At 43.6% G+C, this 14,262-nt stretch overlaps 1 protein-coding gene across 1 annotated transcript; it reads right to left on the reverse strand.

Moving 5' to 3' along the window:
• Positions 1–703: 703 nt before the first annotated feature.
• On the reverse strand, positions 704–1,948 carry LOC103082779 (interferon-inducible GTPase 1-like). The gene is given in 1 exon segment (XM_082931190.1): positions 704–1,948. A coding segment is annotated over 1 exon segment (1,245 nt).
• Between the last annotated feature and the right edge of the window lie 12,314 nt (positions 1,949–14,262).

Here is a 14,262-nt window from a genome sequence, read left to right on the forward strand (position 1 = left end):
TCAGTTAATCTTTTCTTTCCTTCCTAATTCAACTTCACTCTCTCAAATCTCCTGTCCTTCATCGTGCCCTGTTCACTGGTCTCTTAATCCAACCAGTGTTGAAAAAGTCCTAGAGATATAAACGCTGACTTGGTTTCCCTCCATTTAATCTCTAACAGTATCTAGAAATATTACATTCTAAACCATTTCTCTAATCCTGTCGTCTTCTACCTGCTGTGGTTCCCCATACACATCATCAACTGTTCCCTTGGCCATATTCCCATAGTTGTGTGTTTACCCTTATTTTGGTGAGATGGTATTGAAATGATGACTGGGGATAATAATTCATAAAAAGCCAATAGATAACAGTTATCATAATTATTACCAAATGTTTATTATCAGAGTAAAACTTGCAAATGAAAAATACCTTATAACACCAGGAGATTAATGAAAGTTATATGGTGCATATGTGTCATGATTAGAGCAAAATAGCTTAGAGAGTACAGAAAAGAGTATGGTCAAATCCCCTTTACTTAGCAGTGTAGCATCAATGTGGAGCAATGGTCTTTTTCCAACAGTGAGACAATCTTTTTACTTTACGGTAGTGTTGGCCTTGGTGGTGGGTAGAATAGGATCCTGCTCCCACCCAGAGAACACAAGACCTGAGGCCCTTTTGTTATTTGGTTAGGCAACTCTACCCATCTCTGCCTCATTCTCTTAGACTTCAGCTCTCTAAAGTCTTATGCAACAGCATTTTAACATCATCAGCCACCGTATTGATGAATTTCATACGTAAAAAATATACTTTCAAAAATTGAAAGATAGAAGATCGGAGTCCTCCGTTCACTGAGCAAAAGGATTCAGCACATTTCATGGCCTTGGCTGCTATACTGTCATTCTTCACAAATAACCAGAAATCCAAGGACTTTGTGGAGATCTTGATCTCTTGCACAGATGTGCCCAGTTTCTGGGCAATCTCTTTGACTGACTGCTCATCCAAACCAAAATAGCTTCGATAAAGGTTCAAGCACTTCTCCTGTTCAGGCAAATCAAAGCCACTGAAGAATGCCATGAAAGGGATGATGGCCAAAGCGGCTGATTTCAGGGCATTCAGCCAGATCTTCTCTTTGAGGATAACTCTCTTCACCTCAATGAAAGCATCAGACAAATTGGACAACTGGAGCACAAAGGTGTAGCGCTTATGAGCAGGGAAATCCTGCAGCAATGTCTCCTGCAGTCTTGGGAAATCAAACTTATCCGGGTGAAAGTTGGAGACCAGGAAGACACACGGATTAGATACTCTGATGTTGCTGAGAATAGCCAGGTAGTCATCTCGGATCTGCTAAAGGACTCTCTCCTTTTTGAAGGATATGGGTTTGCTTTTCTCTTCACTATGTAATTCAACATCCACCATTGTTCTAACAAAGTAGAAATTCTTCCCCTTCTCCTTGATTTTCTGGGCCAGGAGAGCATCATTTGAGCCAAACCGTGAGGAAGAAATAATGATGAAAAAGTCATAGTCATCATCTCCCACAATTTCTAGATAAGGATCTGGAAGGGAATTGGGAGTCCCAGTTCCAGGCAGGTCCCAGAAGGTCACACTGGGATATTTTGGATGTTGATAGGGGGTTTTCTTCATGGTGGTTGGCACAACTCCAACATGAGCAGACCCCTCCTCTTCATGACCAAGACCTAAAAGGGCATTGATGAAACTGGACTTCCCAGAACCAGATTGCCCGATCACAGCCACATCCAAGGGAGCATTCTCAGATTTCTGAAGTGCTTCCTGAATCTCTTCAACCACCTCTTTTAGCTTCCCCTCCTGAAAGACTCTTTGAATACATTCAACGCTTTCCTGAGAGAGGATCCCCACTGCCTTGCTGATCAATGTGGAGTAGTGAGGGACAAATTTTGGGGCCAATTGCTCAAAATTCTTTCCTGACAGGAAATATGAGGTGAACCAATCCATGCCAGTTAACTCTGGATGATCTGTGGAAAAGGAAGAGAATAAGGAGGTAAGGTGAATGAAGCAGCAGAACAGGCAGGTTCAGCTGAGGAAACACAGTGGTCTCAACAGATCAGTCCCATCTCTCACACTTACTCATGTTACTACAGTTAATTTATTTTTCCTGATGACTTTTGTTTCCATTGCTACAGAAAAGACTACCTGTTTTCCAGGCTGATGACTTATATGTCCCAGGAGTCAGGACAATGTAGAGACAGAATAATGGCCCTTAAGATGTCCACATCCCGAACCCCAGAACCTGTGAATATGTTACCTTACATAGCGAAAAGCACTTTGCAGATGTGATTAAGTTAACGATCTTCAGATGGAAAGGTTATCTTGGTTTGTCCACATGGGTTAAATATAATCACAGGCATCCCTATAAGAGTGAGGCATGGCCAAATGCAGAAAAGAAGATGGGATAATAGGAACAAAGGTCGTAGTGAAGATGGAGGCAGGGCAATGAGCCAAGGAATGCCAGACAGCGTCTCGAGCCTGGAAAAGACAAGAAAATGGAGTACCTCCTGGAGCTTCCAGAAGGAACTGGTCCTACTGTCACTTTAATTGTAGCCCCTTAAGATTCATTTTGACTGCTCACCTCCAAAACTATAAAAGAATGAATGTATATTGTCTTAAGCCACTAAGTTTGTGGTAATTTGTTACAGAGCAATGGGAAACTAATATAGACTGTCTGTATTTTCCTGAAATCTGAATACAGAGCCCAGCACCTTTCCATTCTGCAGGAAGAATCACTTAGGCCAACACGTTAGTGAGCACAGACGACTTCCAGAAAGACCCTCACTTCCAATAACCTGCAGCAAATCAGGACAGGACTTGCCTTGTGGGAGAGGCAGGGGACAGAGACAAGCCCACCAGGTGGCCTGCCCGCCAGGATGTATGTTCCATAAGGTGGACAACCAAGAACATAGTCATTGTGGTAATAGTTACCTCATGGCAGCTTAATGTCTATTTAACTCACTTTATGGACCAGTTTGGGTGGAACTTAAAACATGTGACAGGAAGTTGCAGAGGAAGTAAATAAGAGTTCTAATTTTCCCTATCCAATTCAGCCCAGTTTTGAAACATGGGCATCTGATTAAACCAAGGCAATTTAAAGAAATTATTAGTATGATATTGATGGGACCTGCTATCATTCACTATGAGTGAGGAAAGTTATACCAAGAAACTGTGATTTTAAAAATATTTAGGGCTTCCCTGGTGGCGCAGTGGTTGAGCGTCCGCCTGCCGGTGCAGGGAACGCGGGTTCGTGCCCCGGTCCGGGAGGATCCCACATGCCGCGGAGCGGCTGGGCCGGTGAGCCATGGCCGCTGAGCCTGTGCGTCCGGAGCCTGTGCTCTGCAACTGGAGAGGCCACAACAGTGAGAGGCTCGCGTACCGCAAAAAAAACAAAACAAAAAAATTTATACCATAAGATTGTTTCACGTATTACCAGTGGGCTCTGTCCAGTAGGGGTGTGCTGAATGCCCTCCAGCCCCATTCTACATATTGTGCAAAGACAATTTTTTTTTAAAGTAAAATCATGACTATCAAAAAATATTAAATGAATACATGTTGAGGATTTTATTTAACTGATCACTAATGAAGGAAATAAGCAGATGTTAATGCTAGTTGAAAGGAGAACACCAAAGAAGAGACACATTTATAGCTCAGGAATATTGAAATGAATGTCAATGTGAGACAAGAGTGCTGTCTTCTGAGAAGAAGGTGGGAAGACTATTGAACCTCAACAGACAGATTGTATTTCTTTATGGGCTATGGATTAAATGTGTCCCCATAAATTCATAGATAAAAAGTAATGCTCAAAGTGATTTTATTAGTAAGTGGACCCTTCGAATGTGCCTAGGTCATGTGGGCAGAGCCATCATGAATGGATTAGTGCCCTCATAAAAGAGACCCCAAAGAGCTAGCTTAACCATTCTGACATATGAGCTTAAACAGAAAAGACATTCATCTAGGAAGTGTGTTCTCATCAGACACCTAATCTACATGTGCCTTGATCTTGGTCTTTCATCCTCCAGAAGTATGAGAAATAGATTTTTCTTCATAAGGCACCCAGTCTGTGGTATTTGGTTATAGCCTGCACAGAGTAAGGAAATGGTGAAGAAATGAATTATTTTGCATTACTATTAATTACCAAAACTCAGAGAGATTTAAATATCTCTATGGTAATGAAAAGCTAGAATCAGAAAACCCTGAGTGTGCATTAAACATTACATAGTTTACTACTGGAGAAACCCGTTAACATTCTGTTGCCCCGAATTTTCTTACAACTTTCTCAAAGAAAGAAAGAAAAAAAGAAAAAGAGAAAGAAAGAAAGAAAGGAAAGGCATCTTCAGACACAGGGGTTGTCTGTTCTTCAAAGAGGTTGGCATGAACTGCTGGATAGAATTCCAGCTTTCCACCAGCCAGCCCTGTCCTCAGCCCTCCAAGCACAAAGCTGGCCTTGGCCACTGCAGGTATAGAGTATGTTTTCCAGAGAGAAAACAGACTTCCTATGACAGAGATCAGATCCAAATGTTTCCACTAAAACAGCAGAAAATGCTGAGACTGTGCAGGGACACTCCCCAGAACTGTTCTCACCAGGAAATGCAGACACAGTGTGCTCCTGTGCTCACTGTAGAGAACAAAGGTTAGCAAGCCTCTGCTGCCTGAGTAATGAGGCCCAGAATGGGGAGGCGTCAGGAAGTACAATACCTTCTAACCTGAGCCTCTCCCTCTGGAAAATCTGATTGATATTTGAGAACCCACATTTCAAGGAGGAAATGGGAGGACCTGCCATACCCTGTATGGTATATTTTCATGTATATTTTATACATTATAAAAATAAACAAAGTATATTTAATGCTGTACTTGGGTGCTGGCTGGCATAGGGATAAACCACTGACCCACAGAACACAATACCAATCCCTGTCTTGGACTCAGGCATGTGTGGAATTATGTTGAAAGGGAGACATATGGGTTGGCCAAAATGTTCATTCGGTTTTTTCCATAAAATGGCTCTAGTAGCACTTAGTTGTCTTTAACTTCATTTGAAAAAATTTTCCTAGAGTGTATGTGACAGCTGTCATATCAGTGTGCATTTAAAAAATGACATCAGGGCTTCCCTGGTGGCGCAGTGGTTGAGAGTCCACCTGCCGATGCAGGGGACGCAGGTTCATTCCCCTGTCCGGGAAGATCCCACATGCTGCGGAACTGCTGGGCCCGTGAGCCTGCGCGTCCGGAGCCTGTGCCCCGCAACGGGAGAGGCCACAACAGTGAGAGGCCCGCGTAATGCAAAAAAATAAATAAAAATTTAAAAATGACATCAAAATTGATGAATTTTTGTGTAGCGATTTTAATATTGAAGATGGAAGAAAAAAGCAACATTTTTAGCATATTATCCTTTATTATTTCAAGAAGGGTAAAAATGAAACTGAAACGCAACAACAACAAAAAGATTTGTACAGTGTATGGAGAAGGTGCTGTGACTGATTGAACATGTCAAAAGTGGTTTGCGAAGTTTCGTGCTGGAGATTTCTCGCTGGACAATGCTCCACGCTTGGATAGACCAGTTGAAGTTGATAGCAATCAAATCGAGACATTAAGTGAGAACAACCAATGTTATACCATGTGGGAGATAGCCGACATACTCAAAATATCCAAATCAAGTGTTGAAAATCATTTGCACCAGCTTGGTTATGTTAAGCGCTTTGATGTTTAGGATCCTTACATAACTTATGCTAAAATAAACCTTCTTGACCATATTTCCACATGTAATTCTCTACTTAAACGTATCTTTTTAAAAAAAAATTGTGATGAAAAATAAATAAATAAATAAATAAATAGTGATGAAAAATAAATAAATAAATTGTGATGGGCGATGAAAAGTGGATACTGTACAGTAATGTGGAACGGAAGAGATCGTGGGGCAAGCAAAATGAACCACAACCAACCGCACCAAAGGCTGGTCTTCATCCAAAGAAGGTGATGTTGTGTATATGGTGGGATTGGAAGGGAGTCCTCTATTATGAGCTCCTTTTGGAAAACCTATCGATTAATTCCAACAGGTACTGCTCCCAGTTAGACCAACTGAAAGCAGCACTCAACGAAAGCGTCCAAAATTAGTCAACAGAAAACACATACTCTTCCATCAGGATAATGTAAGGCCGCATGTTTCTTTGATGACCAGGCAAAAACTGTTACAGCTCAGCTGGGGAGTTCTGATTCATCTGCCGTATTCACCAGACATTGCACCTTCAGGTTTCCATTATTTAGGTCTTTACAAAATTCTTTTAATGGAAAAACTTTCAATTCCCTGAAAGACTTTAAAAGACACCTGGAGCGGTTCTTTGCTCAAAAAGATGGCAAACTTTTGGGCAGATGAAATTATGATGTTGCCTGAAAAATGGTAGAGGGTAGTGGAACAAAAGGGTGACTATGTTGTTCAATAAAGTTCTTGGTGAAAATGAAAAGTGTGTCTTTTATTTTTACTTAAAAACTTAAGGCACTTTTTGGCCAACCCAGTACATGGAATGTCAGTGAGTAAAGAAAGTACTATCAAGTAAGTGGAGCTGTACAAACTGGTTTTCCATTTGGAGAATGTTACTGATTCCCTACCCATATCACTTTTGATAATCAACTCTAGAGGAAGAATAAAGATCTAAACTTCAAATAGAAAACTCTATTAGAAAATATAGCAGATCTTAGGGTACAGAAAAAATTTTTAAACAAAATACCCAGAAGATAACTGTATAAATAAGATTGACAAATGGGATGCCTTAGAGTACATTAAAATAAAAAGTTTCTGTTCATGAAAATAAATGCTTCAGGGCAGTAAAACATTCTCCAGACATGTGGAGATGATATTGGCACAAATGTCGTAAACTAAAAACCAGTACTAAGAAGGTATTTTTAAAATGCTAGAGATCACTAAGAAGCAAAACAATCCAGTATGGAAGTGCAGGGCATTGGGGGGAATGAACAGATCTTTCTCAGGAAAAAAAAAAAAAAACAGGTGTGGTCAATAAGCACACAGAAAGTTTAGCATCCTCCTCAGTAATGAGGCAAATGCAAAACTGTGCACAGTGAGATGACATTGTACGTCAATTCAATTGGAAAAATTTTTAAGTTGGACGATATTGAGTACTAGGGAGGATGTGAATCAGTAGAATCTCTGAAATATAGCTGCTAGGAATGTAAAATCAATACAATCACTATGAAAAAAATATGGATTAATTTTATTAAATTGTACATTCATGCACCTTAGGACCCAGCATTTCCACTCCTAACATGGTACCTAGGAGTCACTGTGCAAAAATGTACAGGGGACATGTAAAATGTGTTCCTAACAGCAGTCTTCATTATTGTGAGAAAGGAGAGGATAGCCATTGACAGAGAATGGATAAATAAATTGAGCTCTGCAACACTGATCCATTGTTATACATAGGTAAATAAATCTTAGTAACACAACACTGTGTTTAAAATAAATAGAATTTAGTAGAAATGGTAGAAAAAAATAGTAGGAAAAAAGAACACTCTTTAAATAAATCTTCAAGAAAACACAAAAAAATATGATTTAGACATGCATATGTAAGTGATAACACAACAAATGACAGAAAGGGATCGTAAATACATACTTCATAAACAAGGGCTGGTGACAGAGTACGGAGTAAATAGGAACACATAGGTAAGTATAGTTACTGAAGATGTTCTATTTCTTGGGATGGTTGTTCAGTATGTAGGTGATCATCATATTATATAAGTAAACAAAGGATTTTAAAAAGAAAAATATCTCAGTTCTTTCAAATTGGTGCTGCATGTATTCTTTTCTCTACAGTCAGTCATGAATCTCTCCCTACTTCCATAGTTTGGGAGCATCAGAGAAATACTCTGTCTGACACATAGAGACAATCAATGCTATGATGGAAGAGAGACTGAGAAATCATTGAGGGAGGAGGTGGAGACAAGAGAGGTTGTCATTCCAGGCAGAAAGAACTGCAAGGCAAAGATGAAAGATCACAAATGAATTTGACAGCTAGCTGTAGATGCAGATGAACACATACAGACACCCAATTAAAAACTTCAGTTTTAGGGGTTTCCCTGGTGGCGCAGTGGTTGAGAATCTGCTTGCTAATGCAGGGGACACGGGTTTGAGCCCTGGTCTGGGAGGATCCCACATGCCATGGAGCAACTAGGCTTGTGAGCCACAACTACTGAGCCTGCGCGTCTGGAGCCTGTGCTCCACAACAAGAGAGGCCGCGACAGTGAGAGGCCCGCGCACCGCGATGAAGAGTGGCCCCCGCTTGCTACAACTAGAGAAAGCCCTCGCACAGAAACGAAGACCCAGTACAGCAAAAATAAATTAAAAAAAAAAAAAAAACGAAAACAAACTTCAGTTATGGGACTTCCCTGGTGGTCCAATGGTAAAGAATCCACCTTCCAGTGCAGGGGACACAGGTTCGATCCCTGGTCAGGGAACTAAGATACTACATGCCGTGGGGCAACTAAGCCTGCGTCCCACAACTACTGAGCTCGCGCACCTCAACTAGATAGCCTGCATGCCACAAACTACAGACCCCATGTGCTCTGGAACCCCCATGCCACATCTACAGAGCCCAGGCACCCTGGAGCCTGTGCGCCACAAATAGAAAAGCGAAAACCTGTGCGCCACAACTAGAGAGAAGTTCGCGTGCCACAACGAAGAGACTGTGTGCCACAGTTAAAGATCTCGCATGCCTCAGCAAAGATACCACGTGCCACAACTAAGACCAGACGTAGCCAAAAAATAAATAAAATAAAATAAAAGACCTCAGTATTAATTAAAAACACCACTCAGAGTTCCCCAGGGCTGGGCTGGTCCTTATTGTGAGGGTCACTCTGAGTCTGGTGTCCCATTTCACAGGCTCTGGCCTGGAGCGGCCATTGCTCAGTGATACCCCTCAATAATGTACACCTCATGGCCCATAGTCAGACTTTCTAGCCCTAAGTCCACTGAGATCACATGAACCTTCCTCAGGACAAGAGGTGACACAGCATGTCATGGTCACTACTGTGTACCTACCAAATGGAATTGTTTCTTGGACTCAAGCACGGCTTCTGCCTTTGCAGGAGAAACTCCTAACAGGTCCCATCAGAGGTCTGTGAGTCTCTGGCAAGGTGGCTTCTCCCTGCACAGAGTAGGAACCCAAAGTAGGATCTGGGCAGAGTCCACAAGAGACATATAAAGGTTGCTGATTGCACTTTTCGGTCCACACTTTGAAAACCTTTTCTAGGTTTGGGTTCTGCTTTCAGGCTAATCTGTCTATTAGATGCCTGAAATCATTTGAACCTGGGCTCAAAGGAATTCACAAGGTCCAGGCAGGCAGCCAAATTCAGCCTCTTTTATGGTTGAGCCACCTCCTCTCATGTTTCTCCATCTTCTGGCAGGCCCTCAACCCATGTGATGTTTGCATGGTCATCACTTCACCACCAGGAACTGGGCAGGCTGGAGAGCTGAACAAGAGGCTGTGTCAGGCCTGTATCTGAGACCAGACTAGGCCTGAGAATACTAGCAAAGCAAAGCAGGGAACGGGAGAAAAGGGAAGGAGGACAGGCCTTAAATGCCTTGCCTAAAGCCCTCAGCCCAGCTGGGGTGTGGGCCAGCAGGGTTCAGGCTGAGTTCCTCCAGAAAAATCCTCTGCAAGTGGCTTAACTATAAAAGTGTTGCTAAAGTTGAAAATGGGTGTGGTCCTTCCATTACCTTGCAAATATTTACTGAGCTTTTCAGTTGCAATTCGGCCCTGTTCTGTGGATGACTGACAAGACTAGGCCTCTAATATCTTGGTCTCCTTAGGGCATCACACCTTCAGAACAGGGAAGTTATTCCTGGACATCAAAAAGGTCTCTGAAATGCACAGAGGCAAAGCACACATTTCCTGGTTGGAGGAGGGGAGGAATGTCTCAGGAAATATCCTGTCTCCTGGTCCCACTCAGGTAAGCAAAAGTCCAATTGGTCTCATAAACAATCTGCAGACTCTTACAGAGTTGAAATCTCCCCTGCCCTGGCTCAGTCCCTCCACCAAGTGAGACGGCTGCAGCAGGGACAGGAAAACAGTGAGCTTCTCCCTTTTTCTTCCTCCTACTGACCCGATTACAAGGATGGGAACAATAAAGGGTAGGAAAGACACACTCAGGTGGGACAGGTGCAATCCTGCGGAAGCCCCTGGTGTGGTGACTGTCCCTCACATAGGCGGGGCCATGGGTGGCTCACACTGACATCCCCATTGGGGTCTCAGGGACAGGCACAGCCCAGACCTGCAGGCCTGCTTACCTCCTCCTTAGAGTTGGGCAAGGTGGGTAGCCCCAGCCTCTTGTCTCCTGATATCATCTTACCCAGAAAAGAACATCCAGCCCTCACTGTTGGCCACACCCCTTGCAACAAGCTCACTAAAGTGATCTTTGCCTTCCCCTTTCCTCAACCTTTCAACTGTCTTTTTCTGACCCAGGGAAGGAATCAATGGTGGCTAAACTGAATTCACAATCTCTTAGATGCATAAGAATTTCCTATCTTATTATTGACGTTTGCAATCTCTTCCCAAACCTTGGAAGCATTGTAAGCCTTGAAAAATTTCTAGCTCTGTTACACTCACACAGTCCTCTGTCTGGGGCCTCTCCCCTGCCCACAGAAGACTTGGGGAGCTTTTCCTTCCGATCTGAGAGCGAGCACATGACAATCACTAGGATGTTAGGCAGATGCCCAGGGTCACCTGGCCAGTGGTGAGAATTGCTGGGTCTCAGGCCCCCGGCAGGTGCATTGACAGCAGGTAGGGGTCAGAGCTTGGAGTCGGCAGGGAGGTCCGTGGTGGGTGGAGAATATGCACTCTGAGCAAAGCTGGTGATAGCAAATGAACCCAAGTGCTGAGGGAGCTGGGCAACACCAGGGAGCATCTCTGCAGACAGTGTCTTGAGCCTCAGGAAGGGGCAGGGTTTGGGTGACGGTGAAGCTGAATGTGGACATAGGACTGAGCTGAGGACCAAATCCGAGGACATGGCTCTGGAGGGAAGCAGCAGGGCTGGACCCAGGACACCCCAACTCTGTGCTTGGCCTCTGCACTGACTTGACACTGACGCCTTAGAGTCTGGCTCAGGCCAGTGCCCCCTCCACTACGGAATGCAGAAAGGAAACTGGCGCTCCTTTCCTGGACAACTAGAGTCATTTCCAGGGATAGAACTGAAACTTCCGCTGCCTGAGTCCCCCTGGAGCTGGGGCCCTGCCAGCATTCGGATCTAGAAATAACCCAGCAGAGAGCTCCAGTGTCCCCGATGGGCCGCTGAAGGAGAAAACTGCAGGACAGCCAACTGTCCTTCCCAGCTCCTCTTCCCTCCTGTCCCTCAGCTCTCCCTAGGACAACCCCAACCCTCCACAATTCCATTTCTTCCTTCTGGAGCAACCTGAGCTTGGATGGTCCCAGAAGGAATTGCCTCTGTTTGAGGAGACGACTGTTCCCCAGGGAAGGGTGACATGCCAGGAGGGCCACTGACATCTATCTGATCACCGTCACCCTCTGCTTCCATGGAGTGTGTAAGGGAGAGGGCTCCTAAGATGGAACTTGTTTGGTAACTGTGCTACTGTAAGGACATGAAAGGTGGAGCCCACACCAGGGCAGGAGAACTTGGCATCTGGCTTACTCATTTCAGTGAGTTTTCATAGCAGGACCCCTCTATGACATTCTTCAGGGACCACATCAGCACACAAATACTTGGCTGCTTCAAACCCATCCAGCCCTCCAGTGTGGAGGCAGTGTGCCTCTCACCTCCATGTTCCTGGCATTCGGGGTCTTCTGATGGAGACCACATGTGTAGAAGGAGGGCAGGACGTGCCACTCATACACTCTTAGAGTCTAAGCTGGAGAAGGAGCCACTGGCCATTTCCGGGGCATCTGGAATTGTGAGTCCACTATTTCCCCAGGGTAGACCTCCCAAGGAATAGGGACCTTAGGTGGGCTTTCAAGGATGAGATGTCTAATGGGACATTTCAGTCCCCCTCAGTTTAATTGTGTATTAGCATTGGAGAAACTATCTCTATTGCAGGGTACCAACTCTTCCCTTTACAGATGATGTTAGTGAGGTGGGAGCTTTTCAAACACCATCTTCCCAGATGTGTCCTGTTCAGTACCAGGCCCTTTGATGATGTTGAGGCTTATCATACTTTCCTGGAATAAACGAGCATGTTGATTTTCTGTCAGCCTTTCATGATAATGACCAAATGGGGGACAAACTTGGGGCTTGATGTACATTGGATTCTGGGCTCACAGAAGTCCTAGATACCTCAGATTCCACATCTGGTCCAAGATGGGCCACACTTCTCCATGGGCCCCTTTGGTTGGGACTTGGGATAGCTGGGAGCTATATAGAAATCAGCATGGGAAATCCACTAATGAGTGGTTTTCATTCTGCTTGTCTGAAGTTGTGAAATCTATTTTGTGGGTTATAACAAGAGTTTTTTTTTCTTAAGCTACCCACTGGAATTGAATAAAGTGAAGAGATGGCAAATTCTGTGGTAAAATCTCTTTTTCAGGTATGTGCCTGTGTCTGTGCATGTGTGTTGAGTGTACTTGGTTCCTATGTAAAATGCATCTTTTACTCCTGGACTCATTCATAAGAGTGGTGGCTGAGGGAGAATGTAAAGCCAGCATTAGGAGCAGTTGGGAAGGAGTGGACAATTGCCCAAACCTTCACCTAGAAGCAATCATGGTGCAGTCCTGTGAAATTAGGGATTTCTCCACATGTCACTTTCTGTCTGCTTGTTGTAAAATTTACTTTAAAATGATGTATCCCCATGCTATTTTATAACCAAACTCTTAGATGGTGACCATTCCTACTATTTCAAGAGAAATTGAATGGATGCTTAGCTCTTAAGTGGTGGCAAAGGTGACATTAGTGCTGTGAACGGCTCTGAGCTTACTGAAAAGTCCTGTATCCATGGCTCACATTCAAACTGACCGCAAACCACAGGTATTAACTTGAGACTCTGTGTGGCCTCAACTTAGTTGTTTAAGCAGAGAGTAACTGAGCTTAAGGATAATTGTATTCCATCTTACTCCACTGCCTAAAACCTAGCCTAGCCTCCCCTCTGATGTGAAGGCTTTGGGACTTGTGAAAATATAGTACCAGTAATATTGAGTTCATATCTTCAGAAACTATCACTTCCTTACAAAACGGGCCTCAATAAGCCCAAAGTAATCACAGGTGAAATGAAAACAGCATGTGACCTGTCAAATAATTCCTTCCTTTACTTCTTTATTCTAGAAGCAAATCGTCCCTTTATTCTCTAAGCACAATCATTCTTTATTCTTTCCTGTATTCTCCATTCAAATTCTTATTGAGTGTCTGCTCTGTGCCAGTCACTGTCCCAGCCCTGGAGCTTCAGGAATGGAAATCATTGATTTCATAGAGTTTATTTTCCAGGGGAGAGACAGAGGAGTGAGAGAACCAAGTGAAATGTGGGCCAAGCTTGATGTGATAATCAGAGAAGATTAGATTGGTACCCTAGAGACAAGCACACAGATGGGGACAAGGGCATGGAGATGGTGGATTGTGAAGATGGGCCGGGCCTGATCTCTACCAGACCAAGGCGCAACCAGCACGCGGCTGTGCAGTCTGCTCCCCTCTTCACTGCCCTCAGAGGGAGGGAAAGCCTTCCCTGGTTCTCTGTCTCCGTGTTTGAGTCCCTCTTTTACAACAGCGTTGTCTGTACCCTACATAATACTGTGTCTTTTTTTTATAATAATAAATAATGGGATATACATTTGACTGACTGCTGTGTCAGAAAATATAAAGTAGACCTATGCACATCAACATAGAGAGATGCCCCAAATAATATTGAGTTTAGGAAGTAAGAAACTGACCTTGTTAGGGGTTTTAATGTTTTGTTACATAGGCACAGTTGAATAAGTCATTGACCACTGATGATTGAACTCAGTCTCCAGCCCTCCTCCACTCCCTGAAGTTTAGAGGGAGGAAGGGTAGGAAGGAACTGAAACTGCCAACCCTTTAATTCTGACTCCATCTTTCTGGCCACCAGCCCTCATCCTGATGCTCTGTAGGCTCCCTGCCCCAATAATCTCATTATCTTACAAAAGACATTCCTATCACTGAGGAAATTTCAACATTTTTAGGAGCTCCTTCCAGGAATTGTGGACAAAGACCAAATAGGTATTTTTATTATAAAACAGACTTTAAGCTCAATACTTTTTGTGGACAATTAAAGGGATAAATATAAAGCATTACTATATAGCTTT

This window comes from Lipotes vexillifer, unplaced genomic scaffold, assembly GCF_000442215.2.
Source record: "Lipotes vexillifer unplaced genomic scaffold, Lipotes_vexillifer_v1.1 scaffold469, whole genome shotgun sequence".
NCBI classification, from domain to species: Eukaryota; Metazoa; Chordata; class Mammalia; order Artiodactyla; family Lipotidae; genus Lipotes; species Lipotes vexillifer.